The sequence below is a fragment of the Pogona vitticeps genome, chromosome 4 (assembly GCF_051106095.1).
Source record: "Pogona vitticeps strain Pit_001003342236 chromosome 4, PviZW2.1, whole genome shotgun sequence".
NCBI lineage: Eukaryota > Metazoa > Chordata > Lepidosauria > Squamata > Agamidae > Pogona > Pogona vitticeps.
The window spans coordinates 206,786,130-206,808,812 of record NC_135786.1 but is presented as its reverse complement, the minus strand read 5'-3'; the positions used below and the strand labels follow the sequence as shown (position 1 = coordinate 206,808,812).

Sequence of the window (22,683 nt, the reverse complement as noted above, 5' to 3'; positions counted from 1 at the left end):
AAATAGAAAGACATTAAGGACAATTATTTCCAAACTTCAACATTTTGGTGTTGGCTGCCTCCCTACCACTGATGTTGCCGCCACCATCACATTCCAGAATGACATGAGATAGAAAAATAATGCCTAGGCCACTGACACAGGAGCATGCAGCAGTTATTGGAAAAAACAAAAATTTTTGGGGGAAAATAACAAAACTCTGCTTGAAGCATTGCTAATATTTAACACACCTGACACGCTGTTAGAGAACTTCTTGCTCTGGATAAATCCAGTGTAACACTACCATCTTCCTTTTTTTTCCAGCCTACATATAGGATATGGAGAATTTTGAAAGACTAGTTTTGCAGTTATATCCTGAACCGTTCTGCCTACTACAAGATTCTTTTGGGCAAAAAAACCTGTGTCAAAAAAATGCCTGTTTAACCCTTTTCAATGTGAAGGCTGTACTACCTCAAAGAATACAGAATGTGAGGAGGGGATACCAGTGGTGGGCAAGGCTGGAACCAGATGCAGGCTAAAAAAAACCATTTGCTGATAAACAGTTAAATGTAACAAGACAAATGAACACTTTAAATTCTGGAGGCCAGTCCCTGCTTTGCATGCGCTTTTTCACAAAAAATCAGAAGCCAACATGGCATTGCTCCACACTGATATTGTATTGTTACAGTACAATCAAAAAGATACAGAAAAAGTGCTGAAAATACAAAACAAACAAACAAAATAATATTCTGGGAACATAGTCCGCTCATCCAAAGTTGTGCACTTTTCTGAGCCTCTACACACATATTATCATTCTGTTTAGCCTATAAAAGTATCACCCCTATATGAAGGTCAGAATTTATTCTGCGCCAATGCAGCTCTCACTTTTTGTTTATTACACTGTTGAAGATACAGTGGTGCCTCGACTTAGGACTATAGTCCGTTTCAGAAGATGGACATAAGTTGAAATGCAATTAATCTCTTCTGGCCGAAGAAAAAGACCAGCACCACCACCACCACCACCACCACCACCAACAACAACAACAACAACAACTGCAAGACTCATTGGAAACACCATTAATCCCTTCCACCCGAAGGGAGGGGGGAAGCAATCAAGCATGCAAGACCCATTGGAAATGCACAGAAAACAAATGGAGCAGATCAGAAATGCAAAGAGGACAAAGGGGGCAGGTTGGAAATACAAAGGAAACAAAGGAAAAAGCAAGGGAAGCATGCAGGCCAATTTCCCGCCTTTTTCCCCTGCCTTTTTCTGTTCTTAAGTGGAAGCTCCAGTCACAAGTAGAAGCAAACTTTTGCAGCCACAGCTGGTCATAACTTGAAATTGTCGTAAGTACTATAGGGCCGTTCATAAGTCGAGGCACCACTGTACCACTAACCATTAACACACTCAGTTGAATAAAACTCTTTAATAAAACAATTCTTAAAATATAGCTAAAGGAGGACTATACCAAGAATGTGCATTAGTCCACATGCCATTTAAGGGGGATCTATTTGGTAGGAAAATCTTATTATCAAGACCATTTTTTGAAATGGTTGTGTTTAGGTACTATGACCCAAAGAATAATCTATAGGCAAACTTTGAAAGGGAAGTTATACTTCTCATGGCACAGTGGTTATAATGCAGCACTGCAGTCAAGACTCTGCTTACAACATGAATTCAATCCTGACAGGCTCAGGTACCTGGTTCAATACTGACTCTGCTTTCCATACTTCTGAGAGTACTTAGCATGCACACATGTCTGTGTTGGGTAGCCTGGACATTTAAACTGAAAACTGCATAGAGAGTGTGTTAAGTGCTATGGAGTGATACGTAAGTTGCCCACTTTACTTCTCTATTACTTTTTCCCAAAATAATCAGTCTTGTTGGGTACACATCAAAAGACACCAGTATAAGTTGACATATTCCATAAATACCTGATAAATTTACTTACCATTTTCCCAGTTTTCCTTCGGCCAGGACTCAGGAAGCAATCCATACTTGAAATCGTTTGAAGTACTTGGCAATAATCCAAACTTGAAATCACTTGAGATACCAGGAAACATTCCAAACTTGAAATCATTTGACGTACCTATTATAAGATGTTATGGGAAAATATATTACTGGAGCCGAGAAAGTAGCAATCATTTGGCTATGTAAAATGCATGACAACAAATCAGTATTTTGACTGAGTATATTAATTTTATTAAACAAATTGTCAACAACTATGTTCCTGACAGTTCCCAGATCTGCAGAAAAATCATTTTAAATCCTGATCCTACCTCTGGCATGAACAACTAGAATATAGACAGAACTGCACCCTTGGCCTTTGACACATGACACAGTGGGCCTGAAAATTGTTCTGTGATGTTACCCAGTGAGGTTGCTCAAGTACATTGCACAGTGTCATTATGGGATAGCTCTACTCTCCCCACTAAATGAAGTAAGTTATTTAAGCTTGTTTTCTGATACAGTGATGGCCCACTTGACAATTACCCTACTTGACGAGAAAATCGCTTAACAATGATTTGATGGGTTTTTTTGCTTCACGACGATCAGTTCCCTTCTTCGGGAACTGATTTTTTGCTTGACGATCTAAAACAGCTGATCGGCGGTTCGCAAAGTGGCTCCCCGCTGTTTTCCGGACCTATTTTCGCTTTACAGGCATCGGAAAATGGCCACCCTATGGAGGAACTTCGCAGGACGATCAGGTATTTCCCCCATTGGAACGCACTGACCGGTTTTCAATGCATTCCAATGGGTTTTTTTGCTTGACGACAATTTCGCTGTACAGTGATTTTGCTGGAACGCATTATCATCATCAAGCGGGGCACCACTGTATAATAAATCCCCTGAAATTTCTTATTTTTTCTTTATGACAGCAATAACACATTTGGAGCCTAAAATATAACTAGTTGGTGATAGGATTGATTAGCAAAATTGCTCACTTGTGCTTGTTAACAATTTGAAAACAAGAGACCACTAAAATCTCACAACCATCTGGCGATGATTTTAGTGACTTTGCTCCTGCTTTCATATTCCCCCAGCTTTATAACACCCAAAATGATAAACAGTCCTGTAGGACTCAAAGCGAATGCTTGTATGTGAGATTTTAGTGGTCAATCCTAGTTTTCAGATGGTTTACTGAAGTTACTGTGGAGTGCAGACTCTAGCAGCTTCTGTGATGAAACACACTGAGGAAATATTTTAAACAAGCTCCTATAGTTACAACAAAACCAGTACAGTCGTGCTCCACTTAACAACTGCCCCTCATTATGACGAATCCGCTTTACAACAGTGTTTTTGTGATCGCAATGGTCTAAATGGGGGAATTTCATTTAGTGATGATCAGTTCCCTGCTTCGGGAACCGATTTTCGCTTTACGACAATCAAAAACAGCTGATTGTCGGGGTTTCAAAATGGCTGCCGGGTGCTTAAAATGGCTCCCTGCTGTGCTAAGGGATGGATTCCTCGCTATACAGGCACCGAAAATGGCCACCATATGGAGGATCTTCGCTGGACGGTGAGTTTTTAGCCCATTGGAACGCATTGAACGGTTTTCAATGCGTTTCAATGGGTTTTTAAATTTCCCTTTACGTTTTCACTTAACAGCGATTTTCCTGGAATGGATTATTGTCGTTAAGCGAGGGACCACTGTATGTGTTTAAATTCGATTAATAAACTTTACAGTCTCATGCTTAGTTATATATACAGCCTCAGATAGGGAACTGGGATACAACCCATCTTAAAAGTAACAGCTACAATCTTGTTGCTAGAGTATATACAATGGTATGAACTGCTGCCAGTTAGAGTCACTGCTTGTCTACGTACCTCATCATGAATGACCTGATATGCAGTGAGAAACATAAGAAAAACCTCCTTAACTAGTGGCAATTCACAGAGCTGCACTTACACTAGTGTATGTAAGCAACAGGATTATAACCAACTAGTTACAAATAATTCACTTCTTATAATCAACTCCTCTCATAACTAAAGTATAACTAAATTATATTATAGTAGAACTTGATGAAAAGTAACTTCACTCCTTTTTGTTACAAAGTTCAAGGCCTGGCTCATCTTGTTTTATCATTCATGTAAGCTGTCCCGAGTAGACTTTGTCTAGAGGGGCGGGGTATAAATTCAATAAAAGTTAAAGTTATCTGCGTCATCTGCTATCATCTCATGCTTTCCTCTGAGCACTAAGATTGCAAAGTGGAGACAGCATTTTGTACCACTGGTCAGTGACATGCAGCACTGAAATTCTAACTATAACAACATCTGATAGGAAGAGAAAGGGGGTTTGGAACAAAAACTTTAAAAGTAACTTTCTAAGATCTGGGATTTTGAGGCTCAAAGTGTCCCCCACAGGATAGTGATGTGTTCATTTTGAACACTGAAAAGAAATCATCATTTCAGTATGCAGTGTGCGTTCTAGTTATCGCGTATGGTTTCACTACAGCACTTATCTTGTAAATCAGTAGGTTAACTGGATCAGCAACTATGAGGGGGCATCTCAGTTCAAAAAAGTCCTCAGTGTTCCAGAGAACAGCTAGATCAGTGGTTCTTAACCTTTGTTACTCAGATGCTTTTGAACTGCAACTCCCAGAAACCCCAGTCAGCACAGCTGGTGGTGAAGGCTTCTGGGAGTTGCAGTCCCAAACTCCTGAGTAACCCAAGGTTAAGAACCAGTGAGCTAGATGAACTAAAAAACTGCTAATACTTAACAGTAAAATTCTATGAAAAGTTTTTGGACAAGATAAGGTGATTTTAATTTAAACTGGAAACCTGGAAAAAGACTTTTGCCTAAGATCCAAGTGCCAAGCAGGCAACATCCTCTCAGTGAAAGGCACAATTTCCATATCTTCTTGCTCAAATCAATCTCTTATTAGACACAAGCAAAACAAACAAGGTACGAAGCTCAGTAATATGCAGTGGACCAAAACCATAATTAAGTCTTGATCTTCAACACAGATATCAATCTTCTACAATCAGAAGCATGAAGGATTTCAGCATGAGAAGAAACTGCTTTTCAAAACTCAGCTCAAGAACTAATTAGGCAACATGTTGGAGGGTTCAATAATAAAATCCTCAGCACATGTAAGTCAATACAAACCTAGAAGTCATATACACAAAATACACCAATAAGACTGTATTGCACACATCAGAGCAAACGTTATCTCAATGGTCTTAAGCAATGAATTCTCAACACTATGCACCAAATAAGCAGCACTGCCAATCACCACTCACTAACATATTGTAAGCCATCCACAAGATTAAGTCTCTGTGACTGAGAGACTGGATGGGCCAATAAGCTTCATCTTCCAACCCTCAGTATTATTTAATCCTTGTTCCACATCATAGAAAAGTGACACTGGAAGGGGCCTACAAGGCCATCAAGTCCAACCCCCTGCTTAGTGCAGGAATACAATCAAAGCATATCTGCCAGGTGATTATCTAAGATTTTCTTGAATGCCTCCAGTGTTGGAGCACTCACTAACTCCCGAGGTAACTGGTTCCACTGTCGCACTGTTCTAACAGTAATTTTTCCTGTGTTTTGCAAAAAGTCAAAGGAATGGCACTTTACTTGGGCAGCAAGGTTGCATAGGCACTTAAGCAGTATTCTCTTAAAAAAACACTATTAATTCTTTCTGGCTTTCAAGATTACTTATGTTAGCAAGTTACAGAACCAAAGCTTTGGGGTTCTTTGCTTATTGCTGCTAAAATTCAGCACTTACCTTATTTTTCTGTGTATAAGACTATACTTTTGTCTAAAATCTTTACACTAAAAATTAAGGTCATTTTACACACAGAAGTTAGCTAAGGTGAAAAAAGTGGAGGGGAAAGCAGGGATCAAAGTGATCCTCCAGGGCTTTGATCCTTGCTTTCCCCTCTACTTGCTAAGCCTTAGCAAAAGGAAAGCAGGGATTAAAGTGCTGCAGGATCGCATTGATCCCTGCTTTCCTCTCTGCTTGCTAAGTCCCATGGGGCTTAGCAAAAGGAGGGGGTAAAAGCAACCCGTGGCTGTATAAGGGGGAAAGGGGATCAAAATGAGTGTGCAGTCATGGGATTGCTTTGATCCCTTTTCCCCTCCTTTTGCTAAGCCACGCGGGGCTTAGCACAAAGGGAGAAAGCAGGGATCAAAGCCATCCTGCAGCACTTTGATCCTTTTAATGCTACATTTGCTAAGCCCCATTTAGATTTCTTAATTTGGGGTTAGAAAAGTGGGGGCATCTTATACATGGGGTGACTTATACATGGAAAAATACGGTACTTCGTTGATATACACAGTGGTCCCCAACCTTTTCCATATCGCTTGACTAGTTGAGGGTGACGGGGTCCATGTGTGGGGGGAACCCCCTGGCACACAGGGTGCACTTGCACATGCATGGGTGGGGAGAAGTGTGCTCATGTGCATGGGTGGGGTTCACAACCACGTGTTTGGCACTCACACGTTTGGTGCTCACATGCATGCGTGGGTGGGCGGGGTGCTCTCACGGGTGGGCAGGGGCTTTCACACGCATGTGTGGGTGGCAGGGCACCTGTGCATGTGGGCCATGCAAGTAGGTGGGCAGGCGTGGGGGAAGTGCATGCATGGGGGTGGGTGATCTGTTTCCGTGGCCCAATAATGCCAAGACCAGGGGTTGGGGACCTCTGCTATAATACTCATTTTTTAAAAGAATTCAACTGCTTATTTAAGAATCATTATAAATATGTTTTCCCTCTTGGTATATTAACAAAACATTGTCTTATTTTGCTTGAATTAGTGACCAATGTCTATTAACTAAATCATAATCCCATGTAATAGTCAGGTGGTATCTTTATTTAATACCTTGTGCAGCTGAATTTTCCCACAGCCCCACCTCTATTAGATCACAATGGCCAGTATCATGTCCAATATTCATATACATTTGGAACTCCAGCAGCTGAAGCTCTCACAATCTGCCAAGGTGAACATCAGACACATCCAGGCACATAAGCAGCACTTCATCAAATTGCTGCAGCAGTTTATGAAGCTGAAATTCCATGTGCATGAATGCTGAACAGTAATACTGGCCAATGTAATCAGATATTCTAACTGGAAAGAACAGCAGGACACCCTGTAACCTTCTAATGCACATATTTTCCTTCTCCTACAGAGACAGCATCTAGAGTTACATAAACACAACTTTTTAAAATCCAGTTCAAGTTTTTGGAAGAAAAGTTTTGAGGGAGTCTTTCCCAAAAAGTGAAAAAAACTGCTCTTAAGACTACAAGATGTGGGCATCTAGTTGTTTAAGGTCAATTGTACCCAGCACAGGTGATCCTTGAGTCGTTATTTACAACCCCTATTAATAAATTCAGGTAACTTCTGCTTCACCTGATATTTCACTGGAACTAAATTGCCAAAACTCTTCTCCTGTTTTGTATGCTAGGAAAAAGTTCCATTTTTAAAAAAAAACACCCTCCAACAGTTGTACTATGTGCCTTTTCGTATTTATCACCATATGAAGAACCAGACACATAGGAAACCTGAAGGGAACATCTAACTCTGCTCTGATGTCTTTCCCCCATTTCTTAAGAAAAAATACAAGACACTCATATGTCAATTACCTCTTTTAAAATGTGCAAAATGCTTTGGAGAAACACACACACACAACCTGTAGGCTAGTATAGAAAAACCAGTTTATTCAACTATTGATCATGTTGTATTTTATTATATTCCTATATTATTTCAGTTTTCACCAAGACATACTTTGGTACTTTTAAATTCTACAGACTGATGTTGTGTTTCTAATACTGGACAGTGATTATTTGAAGATAGTCATTTTTTTAAAAATAAATGTTCAAACAGCAGCTTTTTGTGTGTCAAATTCTATATAATACATTTTATATTCACAGGCAGAATTCTATTACTCATGCCTGCCTCAGCAGTAAATTGCTGCTAATTAAAAAACTGGCAGTGCAATTCCTGTTACACACTAGTCATATGACTTGAAATGCAGCAAGAAATGCAACTGTCTATTTCTCACTGAAGTTGTGAATGGAATTGCAGTGGTATAATTATTAAGTTGGATTTCAGACATAACATGGTAAAATACAGACCCGATATGTATTTCAATTTCCCAAGAAGTCATGATCCATCTTCCATGGCTTCATCATCTTTGACATTTATCTCTATAAACATGCACAGCTCTTGCTGAAATGTACTGATGCTCCTGAAAAGCCATCAGACAAACTACTCTTTTTCTGGACAGAAACCAGATCTGAGTACTAGAGGGTATGTCCAATGGCGATAGGATTTTTTGGATCTTCTGGACAACAAATGCCAAAGTTCTCCATTCTGGGAGTTCAACTGAGTAGAGGCTGTCTAGGGGGGCGGGGTAGAAATCTAATGAATAAATAAAATAAATAAATAAAACCTATCTTGCAGGCACCCAAGAAAAACATCTCAATGTGGTGCACTAGGGAGAAAGTCCTAAACTGGAAAGAACGGAAGCTTAGTTACGGCAAGCTCTATCCAAGTGTTTGGCTACTGCCCAAGAGCAGACATTGGCCTAGCTCAATATAAAGGCCTTCCAATTTAGGCTCTTTTCCCAGGTGTACCATATTGAGATGCTTCTGCACTACCTGCAAGATAGACAGAAATCCCAGAACAGAGAACTATGGTATTTGTGCTCCAGAAAATCCAAAAACCCCATCCCTAATGTCCAAGAAGGATCTAAAAATAAAAACGCCTTTAGTAGCAATGTGAACTAAAGTAATCACAATATCAAGAAATGGGACAATGCACCATTCTGAGCATGGCACTATGTCAACATATGATACTTAAAACTGGTGTGTGTTCTGATCATGTCACTGTTAAGACATAATCTCTTTTATTATGGTCATTTTAAGAAGCCTGTTAGCTGTTTCACTGTAACTGTTATTTCCACCTTTCCTCCAATTCAACATTTTTCTTTTTTGCAACAATGGGCAAATCTTTTTGCATACAGTTACACCAACATAAAACAGATCTGGCACTGAAAATGACTAATTTAAACTAACTGAAAAATCCCTACTCCCCACCCCGGCAAGACTCCCTTGGGCTCCCTTTTGGCCTAGGGAAGCCTCTGAGAGCCTTGGAGCGGAGGAGGGGGCTTTAACAGTCCAAAAATGCTGCTGGATGGCTACTGGCAGGATTAAGAAAACCAATAGTAGCAAGCCAGCAGCAATTTTTTACTATTAAGGACCCCTCACATTCTGAAACTTGGAAAGGCTTCCCCAGGGCAAAAAGAAGCTTGAGAGCTCAGAACCTGAATGAAAAGACAGGGAGCTTTCAATTCATTTAAATTAAATATTTCTGGTGCCAGATCCAGTTTATGTGCCATAAATTCACACCAACAGAATTTTGCCCAATGATTTAAACACAAAACTGGCCCACTACCTACAACAAGCATTACTTAAAATTAAGTCAAGTTTTAAAGCCATTTGCCTCTCTACCTAATTTCACTCTTTAAAAGGTTCTATAGGTTTACTGTTAACTTTTGCACACCTCACAAATGATGAAGTGAAAGATGGTTGATACAGTAAAATAAATTTGGTTTTAAATGTAGCCACCTTAGGATTTGGTGTCTTACATGAAAAATGAGTGACAAACTCTTCTTATTCCATGTGAGATGTTCTGAAGACAGTATGTTATGCCATGCCAATTTTAATGCTTAAAATGTTTATGATAAAGGAATTTACCTGCTTCTTCTTTGATAAACTGCAAGTCTTCTTCTGGGTACTGGACTGATGCTTGTGTAGATGAGCATTCTTCTAATGTTTCTTCATTATTGGGGGGTATATTGTAAACAAATCTTTTCGCAGCTTGGTTTTTCCTTCTTGCTTTTCCAGGCTCTTGATGTGATTGTCCTTGTGAGCTCATATCATTCCATACAAAGACCTTTCCCTCACCTTGTGATTCATTTTCAGCCATTTCAGGTGAACTGTCCTGAACCCAATCATTCATTTGGTAGTTTTCAGTCTGGCTCTCATCAATGCAGTAGCCATCATTTTCTGTTTTTATACTGCTTGCCAAGTTAGTAAGATTCCTTGTGGCCCAAAAACTAGCAACTTTCTGATCCCTTGAAGACAATCCATCTCTACTAACTGACCTTCTATTGTAATCCACAACTACAGCTTCCGGAGCTTCTGATTTTATGCTTATATTTAAGGCATCTTTGATAAAATTCCGACAGGATTGGACAACCTCTGTCATTTGAAGGTAGCTGGCTACTGACATCACTTCAATTGCATTCTGACTTGTAAGCACAAGGTTACCAGAATACAAAAAGTCCAAGATGACAGAAAAGCCTTGAACAGCAACAACGTCTAAGTAGGTAACAGTGGTTTGGTTACGGCTTTCTTTGTTTGTAAAGCAATATAGAGTCTTGAAGTAACGGCTGCCTGCAACCAGGATGTTTTTGTGAGCTCTGAAAACTCTTCCGCTCACCACAATATTGACATCACAAAGAATGCCCTTTTTTCTCTGCTCATTTAATTCTTGTAATAGTTGATAACAGTAAGAGTTCTCATTTGGCCTAATGTTATAATCACAATCTCTCTCATTTGCCAACTCCGATGTTACTTCTGATTCCTGTAATTAAAAAGAAGGAAATAAAATTAATATTTAGGCACTAACTTTTGTGCTTCAAATAAATAACATTTTATTTCTAACAATTCAATTCATCATTCTGTTTCATTTTACTATTTAGCCCAGGGTCCAATCATCCATCACTTTTAAAACAATCAGTAAAAGCAATGTTCGCCCATCAAACAAGTATCCAAAATACTCTATGATATCATTAGTCTTTCTTGTTGCAACTGGACAACTGCTGAATTTTCAGTTCCAAGTAAAAATGCTATACTGAACATGCAATCTAACACAATTGCAAGGGGAAACAAATTCATGCTTATGAAAACACACAATTCAGTTCAACTAATAAAGCTACTTCTTTCCACCACTCCCTTACAAAAATGCAAGTTAGCCATGCAAGCATTTCAGGGAGTGTATTCTCTTTCAAGACTTTTCCAGCTCAATTTCATGGGCTCTTTCTTCATGAAGAAACTACAGGAAGAAAATTGGGAATTACTGTTGTTGCTATGTGCTGTCAAGTCAGAACTGACTTACAACAACCCTAATAGGGTTTTCAAGGTAAGTGAGGTACTGAAGGAGTGGCTCACTGAGTTTCCATGGAAGAGTCAATGAACTGATCCTAGGTCTCCTGAATATGAGTCTATTAATTTACTATACCATACTGGTACCGAGGAATTATTAATTGTTTTTCAAGTAAGTGCTTGGATCTGCAAAACTAGCAGCTTCCTTAATACAACCCTGCCAGGTATGAGATTTATTTTTTTTATTTATTTTGCTTTCCAGCATCATCATCCTACATTTCTAACACTACTCATACCTGCCTTCTTACAGTTTTGGCTTTAAAGACAGTGAAAACATACCCATCATATGCTATCTCAAAAGTTAGGTTATTCACATGTTCTCTTTCTTTGCACTTTCTTCCATAATTGTTGACTGGGATGCTTTTTAACACATGGAGCCTCTTTCCTCATCCTTCCTTTTCCCATGGTACTCCTCATTTCTTTAAAAAAAAAGCCTTTTGTAATAAGTTTTTATAAACTAAGTTGGGAAGGGATTTTCTAGGCATCTTCTGAACTGAAAAATACTTTTGCAACACATATTCTAAACGGGAGCAAGATAGAATAGAGGAGACAGCTAAAAAAGAGTATCTGATGGTTAAGAAAAATATTCACATGCTTCCTTCATCAATGGCTCATTTTCCCTTCACTTTCCAACACGGTGGATTCAATTTAAATCAAGTCAATTTAAATCACTAGTCAGTAAGAATCGATTTAAATCATGTTTTTTAAATGTAAAGACTCATTCTGGCCGGTGGTTATAATCTTTAATATGTGCAACCAGATAAATATTTCATGTTTAGAATAATAACCTGTCTGATTAGTAAAACCGCTGTATCAGAACCGATTTTAGTTTGATAGCTTAATCGCATATATTTGGAGAACTACTTCAACAGTTTTATTTAATTAAAACAATAACATTATATAACATACACATTCTTATATTTGCTTAAACATCAATGTTTGTTTATTTATTTATTTAATTTATATGCCGCCCACACTACCCAAAGATCTCTAAATGAAGTGGTTAAACAAAGTATCTTTTTAAAAAGCAAACTATCTTCCAAACAATCTTCAAACCTAGCATTTAAGGTACAGTAGGAACCCCCTATCCGTGGAGTCAGAATCAGCTGATTCACTTATCCACTGCCTGAAAATACTAATTACCCCCCTCCAAAATACATATTTGTATGTATTTCCAGGATTTCTTTACCAGAACTGGCCACTACAGGAATCCAGAGACCATGCAATGTACATTGTTCGCTACATCCACTTTTTTAGCATCTGCAGGGAGGCTTGGAAGTGGTCCCCCACAGATACTGCAGTCCTACTGTAATGCATTCATTGTTTGTACATATATTTGCACAATAACAATGGGATTAACGTCTTTTCCTAAACTTTGCTTATTTTATACCATTGTTACTGTGAAAAAGTGCATGTTATCTCAGTTTGGATAACTTGGATTAACTGAATTATTTTTCAAAAATGTAAATATTGCATGAATACTATGTAGTCCCATGCTACATAACTACACTCTACATTGGTGCCTCGCTTGACGACGATAATGCATTCCATTAAAATCGCTGTCATCAAGCCAAAAAAAAAACCCCATTGGAATGCACTGAAAACCGGTCAGTGCGTTCCAATGGGGGAAATACCTGATCGTCCAGCGAAGATCCTCCATAGGGCGGCCATCTTGGGATCCTTGTCTTGCGAACAATCGGTCCGGAAAACAGCAGGGAGCCATTTTGCGAACCGCCAATCAGCTGTTTCTAATCATCATTTAGCGAAAAAACGGTTCCCGAAGCAGGGAACTATTCATCGTAAAGCAAAAAAAACACAAAAAACATAGAAACATTGTTTTGTGATTGCTATAGCGATCACAAAAAAGTCATTGTAAAGCGATTTTGTCATCAAGCGCGGTCATCCTCAAGCTGGGCACCACTGTATTTCATGCTGAATAACCTTTGAACTATAAATGGAAAACTATCTTTAGATAGATTTTTCCTCAAAAAGCATTCCTTTAAAATAAATTTGATTTAAATTTTAAAAATCTGATTTCAATTTTTTTTTTTAAAAAAAATATTTTAATCCACCCTGCTTTCCAGCCTTGTCCCCTCCCCATCCAAAAACACCCTCGTGGAATAAAGTCTCTATCCCCCCTTTTTTTCAGAACTATTTTGTAGAGACTTTCCTACAAAGATAATTTTTATCTATCTTTCCACCAGGTCTTACCTGACATACAAATAAAAGAGAAACTAAACTAGTTCAAACTGAATTTTATTTGGAAATGTCAACTGCTGATCACATTAGAGTATAACCATCTTAAACGTGACAATGTTGTTGTTTTTTCTTTTACTTTTGTTTTTGCCTGATATGATTAACTCAAGCTATCTTTCTCCCATCTACTGATAGCCAATACTGGTTTGCATTCTCCAGTCATCACAGACTATCCTTCCAGTGTATCTGGCTACAACACAGAACCAATAAACTATCCTTCTTCCATGAACTGACAGTCAATATCAGTTTACATTCTCCAGTCATCATAAACTATCCACTGCCTTTGGCTACAACACAGAAGCAATGAACACAAGTTATCTACAATACAGGATGTATACTTCATAACTCATAGTTCTCAAATACAGAAGATGTCTTATTGCACCTTGCTCCCACCTTTAGTGATCCCTTCAGGTGGAGGACTGGGGAAAAGGAGCTCTGACAAAGCTAAAACTGACAGCTTTGATGCTCATCCGTGGGCCACTGCTAGTAGCCAGAGCTATAGCACTTTTACATTTGTCATGTACATCTTCAACCTAATCTATCTTGTACAATGGCTCTACATACCACATGTAGTGCTCCTGTGTTACTCTATGGGTGCAAAGTCAGAGATTTGATGTTGCAGTGTTAGAACAATTGTCTCATCATGAGAAGTTGATATAGCCAATAACTGGTTCCAACTGAAAATTTCTTTGACAATGTTGGCAGTTAATTTGCTAATTAGAGCACACCTAATTAAGACATCAGCAACTACACACTGGCTTTGGCCCAAGCTATCTTTGACATGAATTAAAAAAGACATTTAATGAAGGGAGTTCACAAATGTCTACTGACTGCTATGTAACACTCTAGAACAGTGGCTCCAGACCTTGGGTAACCCACGTGTTCCTGGACTGCAGTTCCTGGAAGCCTTCACTGCCAGCTCTGCTGGCTGGGGTTTCTGGGAGTTGCAGTCCAAGAACACCTGAGTTAACTAAGGTTGGGAACCACTGCTCTAGAACACATTTATCGCTCAGGACTACTGTTCAGTGGACTTAAGAGGATTCCGCAGGTACACAGAAAAGCTCTGTTGTACAGAAGGAATACTACACCTCTTTCTTAAAAGCCAAGCTTTTTATTGTTTTCAGCCACTATGTTATTTTACTACAGTATCTTATTCATTTATTATTCAAGTTAAATAAGGTATACATAATCCTCTTTCTTTAGAAATGTCTTACCATACATACATAAAATCATAAACAATACTTCTATTGTTCATTGCTAGCAGAAGTAGCTAAAAAAGAAAACAAACGAAAAACTGTAGCACTATATCCAAATCTGTTGAGTTCTTATGTTGTTTAAGCACTGGACTGTCAGAAGTTAAGTGCGCACACAACTGCTTCCCTGATCAAAAGGAAGATAAAGAATTTGAGGCAGTCCAAAATCTCACTCAGGCTTATTTGCACAACTAGCTACATATGTTACATGGACTTAGCCTGATTCTTTCCAATTTACCAAAAAAGTACTTCAAAGCATGATATGAACTGGTATCATAATAAATATTCTGCTGCTATAGAACTTTCTGTTAGACTTTAATCACAAATTACTCACACTCCATAAACTTATATGCACTGACTAAAGCACCATAATTTAAGTTACCTTTAACAACTAGCTGCTTCATACTGTATGTAGCAGACGTATCATTGCTCTACCCCAAATTAGATACAATGAACAACAACAAATATCATTCACTTTTCCAGTTTGTACTGGAGATGGGCACAAACCACTGGTTTGTTTAGTGGCCCAACAAGTGTTTAGTGCTTCAAAGCCCACTCGGAGGCGGCAGCCTGGCTTCTTTCCACCAGGTGCTGCCTCTAACTGGGAAGCCACCAGAGGTGGTGGGGCTTTACAGTGGTGAAAACCTATTTGGCTGCTAAACGAACTGGCACAAACTGTTGAACCCATGGTTCATGCCCCTCTCTAGTTTGCATTCAATAACACCAGTTGTTGTTGTTTAGTTGTTAAGTCATGTCTGACTCTTCGTGACCCCATGGACCAGAGCACGCCAGGCCCTCCTGTCTTCCACTGCCTCGCGGAGTTGGGTCAAATTCATGTTGGTAGCTTCAATGACACTGTTCATGCATCTCATCCTCTGCTGTCCCCTTCTCCTCTTGCCTTCACACTTTCCCAACATCAGGGTCTTTTCCAGGGAGTCTTCCAGTACGTATCTATAATCATAATAGGCTGTGTCTAACAAGAGCTTAGAATTGGCAACACAGTTTTAGAAACTCATGTCCATTTAAAAATCAATGTATGTTTAAAAATGAAATTTGCCTGTACAGATCTAACAGTTAATCCTAAACAGAGAAGATGTAGTCAAGTCTGAGGACAAAAGTTTAGGGCAGTGGCGGCGAACCTTTTTGGGCCTCAATGCCCAAACTGAAAAAAACAGAACAAAACAGCGGGCCGTGGGGGAACTGGAACTGGCGGTGGAAGGAGGAATCTAGGGCACAGGGGTGCTTCGAGACCCCACTCTGGATCCGCCTCCAGCGTCAGCTGCTCTGGATCCTGGCTCACTGCCTGTCGAAGCACCAGCATCACGGCTGCAGCCGGCTCCTGAGGTTTGGCTGCGGGGGGGGGGGGAGTAGCGATCCGGCAACTTATGGCTCACATGCAACAGAAAGAGCTCGGCATGCCAGCTGTGGCATGCGTGCCACAGATTTGCCATCACTGGCTTAGCGCATTCCACCACCCTGGCAGCCTGCAATGTGATGACTGTTCAGCTTGATATTTGCCATCCCAATATCAGAATCTTTTTTTCTAGACTCCAAGGAAGAAGCAGGCGCAAAGTGAACAAGCAGATACAGTATTACTAAATGGACTCAGCTTTACTGATCCAATGTCACACTACCAGAACACCAGTAATGCAATGAGGTTTTCTTGTTCTTCTGTCTCGCCAGCAATTTCCCATCCATGTGTTTCCTAATAATCCAGAACAGTTTTTGAGCTGCACAGATGGAAAAGAAATGGTCCTTTCTCAGTTTCACTTATGGAAGCAGTTCTGTGAACAGAATGACATCTTAGGATCCAGCCCTCAATTACACTCTTGTAGCATATTAGACCTCTGCCAGCATTTGCCATGAGCTGTATTATTTGAACTGTGCATTCTGGCTTGTTTTTCTTTTGCTTTCTCATTTTTTTCTTCAGGGTTATCTAAAGGATGCTTCTCTAAATAAATAACTCTAACCCTATGAGGATTTCAGTGTGTGTGCTAAAATGGACATCACTAATATTTTGTACTATTATTTATTTATTTATTTATTTATTTATTTATTTATTTACTTACTTACTTACTTACTTACTTACTTACTTACTTAACTTACTTATCTATCCTGCCCAACTAGTAGCAGAGCCACTATTTCGGCTTTTTGAATGTGATGGAAATTACTGTTTTTTATTCCATACTACTGTATTTATGTTGATATCAAAGAATCAACTTTCTTTCCAGCAGACTGAGATAATAAAACAAAAGGAACTTGTGTTTGAGGCTTGCATCAATGGAAACTGCCTTTTTATACAAAATCTACAAGTACCTAAAAGGGGAATGCAAGTAAATTTTAAACAGGCATTGGCATCTCCAACAAAACCATTTCTATCCTAATACTAAACAAGCATGTAAAACTCTGGCACCAAGAATCTGAATCCCTCCCACCCAGATCCACTTAGAAGTAACTATATAAATACTTTGTTAACTCTGACCTCTAACAGCAGTTACTATTTTCTGCAGAAAGTTAATGCAATGTTTTCTTTATGTTCCTGTTTGCTGTTGCATTGCAACATTTGACCATTAATCAATCAAGCATAGAATTGTTGTGAGGTTGGAAGGGACCTTGGAGGTTTTCTAGTCCACCCCCTGCCCAAGGCAGGAGACCTTATACCATCCTGGAGAGGTGGCGGTCCAATCTTTTCTTGAAAACCTCCAGCGATGGGGCACCCACAATATCAGGAGGCAAGCTGTTCTACTGCTTAATGGTTCTCACCGTCAGGAAATTCCTCCTTATTTCCAGGTTGGATATCCCTCTAATGAGTTTCTACCCATTTGTTCTTGCCCTACCCTCAGGCACAATGCAGAATAAATCAATGCCCTCTTCCCTGTGGCAACCCTTCAGTTTTTGGAATACTGCTATCCTGTCTCCCCTCAGTCTTCTCTTCATTAAGCTAAATATACCTAGTTCTTTTTGTCGTTCTTCATAGGATTTAGCCTCCAGTCCCCTTATCATCTTTGTTGCTCTTCTCTGAACCCCTTCCAGGGCCTCAGTGTCTTTGTTGTATTGTGGTGACCAGAACTGGACACAGCACTCCAATTGTGGCCTCACCAGTGTGGTATAGAGTGGTATTATCACTTCCTGTGATCTTGATGCTATCCCCCTGTTGATGCAGCCTAGGACTGTGTTGGCCTTCTTGGCAGCTGCAGCATACTGCTGACTCATCCTTAGGCGGTAGTCCACCAGGACACCTAAATCCCTCTCACAGGTACTACTGTCAAACCAGGTACCACCTATCCTGTACTTGTGCATCTAGTTTCTCCTAAGTGCAGGATCTTACTTTTCCCACCACTGAACTGCATCTTAATGGATAGGGCCCAATATTTAAATCTGTCTGGATCCTTCTGAATGTTGAGTCTATCTTCCAAAGAATTAGAAATTCCCACCAGCTTTGTGTCATCAGCAGCTTTGATAAGTGCTCCTTCAATCTCCTCATCCAAATCATTTATGATGTTGAAGAGCATTGGGCCCAAGAGAGAACATTGAGGGACCCCACTGCACACTTCCCTCCACGTAGATATGGTTCCACTGAGGACCACACATTGAGTGTGGTTGGTCAGACAGCTGCAAATCCATCTGGTAGTTGCACTGTCTATCCCACTTTGTTCTATCTCACACAGAGGTAGGTTGTGGTCTACCTTATCAAATGCCTTACTGAAGTCTAAGCATACTATATCCACTGTGTTTCCTTGGTCCACTAATTTAATCACTTTATCAAAGAAGGCAATAAAATTTGTTTGGCATGACAAACCCATGCTGACTTTTATTAATAACCTTGTTATTTTCTAGGTGCTCACAAATCTCCTGCTTGATTATTTTTTCCAGGATTTTCCCAGGCATTGATGTCAAGCTGATTGGTCTGTAGTTTCCTAGACCCACTCCCCCCCCCCTTTTTGAAGACTGGAACCACATCGGCTCTTTTCCGGTCCACAGGCACTTTGCCTGTGCTCCAGAACCTCTCGAAGATTTCATTCAGTGGTTCCAATATCACATCTGCCAGTTCTTTTAGTACTTTGGGATGTAAATCATCCAGTCCAGGAGACCTGAACTCATTAAAACAGCTAGGTGCTCTTTTACCACTTCCTTAACTATTTTGACTTGGTTCCCTCTCCTGTCTCCCACAGTGTTGCTTTTGACAGGGTAGACCAGTCTTTCCTTTTACGTAAATACAGACGCAAAAGAAGAATTAAGCAGTTCTGCTTTCTCCCTGTTGTCTGTCACCTTCTTGTCATTTTCTCCCATTAGTGGACCAACCATTTCCTTGACTTTCCTCTTGCTCCTTACGTGTTGAAATAAACTTTTTTTGTTATTATTTTTGGCGTTTGTTGCAAGTCTTAATCTTAAGGTTCATTCTGAACCTTAGTCTTCCTGACTGCATCCTTGCAGATTCGAGCTATTTGCTGGTATTCTATTCCAGTTATGAGTCTCTTTTCAATTTTTTATATTTATCCTTTTTGTCCCTTAGCTTGTCAGATAGCTCTGTGTACATCCATGCCAGTCTTCTCAGACATCTCTTGTTTTTCTTTCTCTGTGGTATCGTTTTGGTTTGGGCCTCTATTATCTTGCCTTTCAGTATTTTCCAAGCATCCTGAACTGTTTTTCCCTTTAGGATTTCCATCCATGGAATCCTTCCTATTACATCTCTTAGTTTGTATGGTGACCTTTAGGGTTTTCTGAGAACAGTGCATTCAGGCATGACTTACCATTCCCTTCTTCTAGCGGCACTTGGGACTGTGCAACTTGCACAAGGCTACACAGACTGGCTCTTCTCCTAGGAGGCACAGTTGACAATCAAACTCCTGACCTTTAGCTCTGCAGCCAGGTATCCAACTCAATCAGCTATTCAGCCAGCTACAGTAATCATTTTAATTCAATCAATTTTACATGGGCCTGTGATTTAGTATGTACATCTACTATTAATGTATTTTTCCGTGTATAAGACGATATTTTTGTCTAAAATCTTTAGACTAAAAATTGAGAGTCCTCTTATACATGGAAGTAAGTCGAGGAGAGAAACGCACACTTGTAAAACTGTCCATACCTTGCCTCTGCAAACGGGCTTCCTTCAGTCACAAGGCTTAGCTACCTCCAATCAGTCTTAGCTTCCTCCAGTCAGGAGACTTAGCTTCGTCCAGTGACAAGCCTTATGTAACTGACATCAGCTGATGTTGAACAAACCAATTGGAACACATATTGTTGTAGGTGGAGCCTGTAGGCAGTGCTCAGATGCAACAGGGGCAGTACTGGTATGTAAATATTACCTAATTACTAAATAAAAATGTCTTCTGTTTTATGTTTAAAATATTGATTTCTTAATTTGGGGTTAGAAAAGTGGGAGTGTCTTATACATGGAAAAATCTAGAGCTACACATCTATCCACCCGACAAGAACATCTTTTCAGAGGTATTTGCCATTTTCAAGTAAAGAAATCAATTTAAAAAAAAGAAAAAGCATTAACACAATACAAATAAAGGGTTTCAGTATGCTATGCTTCTTCCATTCACTTTCTAACCACTAACATGTGGGATTAATGGCCACAGCTTCTCATGCTTTTCAATAATTCCACAAATGTTTTTGAACTTCAATCTGTCTGTTCTTCCTCAAGAGACAGACATTAGCAGTGATTTGCAATACTGAACAAAGAATGGTTTCTAAAATAAAAACAGACTTAACTCATTGGGCACATCTTAAGTGTGAATATCAATGGTGCAGCCCTATCTGGTGCATGTTCACTCATTAGCAAATCAGACTACAGTTGTGTTTCCCCGAGTTTACTCAAGATGCACATAGGACTGAAGTCTTATTCTAAACTGTAACAAAACAAAGGCGGTTGGTGGGGAAGCCTACTTTTCTGCTATTGAATGAAAGTAAAAAAATTAATTCAAAAGAATTTCTGGATATCAATAAGTAATTGCCACTATGGAATTCACACTTAGGCGCTCGCTCATGCTTCCAAACAAATGGTATCTAAGCCTATACACTGAAACTGACATATTACATCTCTGAGCAAAAACTAGTTATTAACTTCAGAAGTTGCAAATATCACCCGTTTCACTGAGAGTGATTTATTTTCTAAATTAGGTTTTCCTGCATAAGCACAAAACTTACACAACCAGGCACTAGTGTGCCATATACTTTCACATCGTTTATTGCCACAATCTCTATAACTTTAAATATAATCCAAAACCATATTTTTGTTTTTTCAACAATGTCCTTTAACTTCTTAATGGGCATTTTTGTCAATGCAGTACACTCTAAACACGGCATTTGAGCTGCTATGCCAAGACTGTATCTATAAGCAGATAACAAGAGTAAAAAACCAAGCACAATCCATACATTCTGCAAAGAAATATACACCACTGATATGTAGAGGTGCTACCAAGTTTCTTCTTTCAAATATCTTTGAAATATAATATGTACAAATAGTGGGATTTTTATTAGCTGAACGATTTAATTCAGATAAGCCCATGAGACTAGAGGCTAACATCCTCATCTATTCTAGCAAGCCCTTAAACTGAAGAGTGAAAACAGCTTCTTGTATCTGTTTAAAATGATATATATCCTTTATACTCCATATTATTACTCTGAATAAGAGTATAACACTAAAAGACTTTAAACAAAAGCAGCATTTCACATAATTACATATGGAATAAAAGAAAAAATGAGATATTGCTTCTTTCTTTTCAGGTAAAATATCTATTTGATTATCCAGGCATTATCTACAAAACATTTTTCAAAATCACTATATACATATACATAGGAAGCAAAAAGAGAAAGATGAAATGTAGGAGACGGTTCTGGTAAGCATCACTTGAGGTAACTATAGGGATGCCATTTAGAAACAAATAAGAACACACCAATGAAGTTAAGATGCATTTCCATAAAATTGTTACATTTTTGTAAAGTACAATTTGAAAATACTAAAGCCTCACATATCTACACCTCAAGGGAGTGCTGTGAAAACATATTGTTAGGTTAGCATCTCCAACTATCTGAATCTTAATGCTTGGGGACACAGCTTGTGTGAAATACTGTTTTACTAAGACTGCAACATTCAAATGATTAAACTAGTCAAATTATTAAACTTTTTTAAAGTTTAGTGATTTCATTCTTAAATGAACACTGCCAATGGTAAATCATAGGTGAAAGTTTTATAATAAAAGACTTAAAATATACACAGTTCAGAAAAGCAACCTCAAATAGGCAGGATATTTCAAGTTACTATCCTCCCAAAAGCATAGTAATGTTTTTTGGTAGAAAAACATTATTCCAGCATGGAAAACACTTCTATTAAATGCAGCATTAACATGCTGTGCTATTGTTAAAACTTGCGTAGCCACCACAGAACTCTCAGTAAGATCTGTGGCTGCTATAATCTTCCTCCACAGTGTGCAAAACTGCATCAGAAAACAGACTGAACTTACAAGGCAAACCACCTCCAAGGACAGCACAAATTCAATGAAAGTTTCCTCCTCTCCTGCCTGAAGCTTAGATTGTGCTCTGCTTAAATAGGGGTGTTTTTTTTTAGCCTAGAGTTGTAGGGGGGAATGGACAGTCACTTTAATTACCTTATCCAACTAAGGTAGCTGAATGAGACACCCTGTCTTTTCTAGTAACTATCTAGTACCTATAATTTCTGCCTGCTCTTTAGCATCCTTCCTCCCCAAAGCTCAGGCTGGCCCCGGCTAGAAGATACAGGCATATTCTGGTAAAGGGTAGCACCACCTAATGAGCTCAAAACTGGCTGTTTTGAGCAAAGAAATAGGAAGGATAAACACAACAGTCAGTGAATCCACAGGAGGGGTGCTGCAGGTAGATTGATTTTAAATCAGAGTAATTTAGGTGTATTGTTTAAAATATGAAAAGAAATGACATAAATCAAGTTCTTGGTCTATTTCCCACACAGTGGTGCAAATCAGTCTATTAATTGATGTTTATAATGAAACAGATCACTGTTTATTGTTTTATTCTTGA

The 22,683-nt window shown here is 39.1% G+C and overlaps 1 protein-coding gene across 1 annotated transcript in view; it reads right to left on the bottom strand.

Annotated features, from left to right (window-relative positions):
* The window catches only part of ZBTB10 (zinc finger and BTB domain containing 10), a 35,153-nt gene that overhangs the window by 8,861 nt on the left and 3,609 nt on the right, over positions 1-22,683 (bottom strand). Inside the window, exons 2-3 of the mRNA XM_020787550.3 lie at positions 9,680-10,571; positions 1,929-2,066 (exon numbers count right to left, since the gene is read on the bottom strand). Coding sequence (XP_020643209.3) covers positions 1,929-2,066; positions 9,680-10,571 — 1,030 coding nt within the window. The remainder of the gene's footprint in view (positions 1-1,928; positions 2,067-9,679; positions 10,572-22,683) is intronic.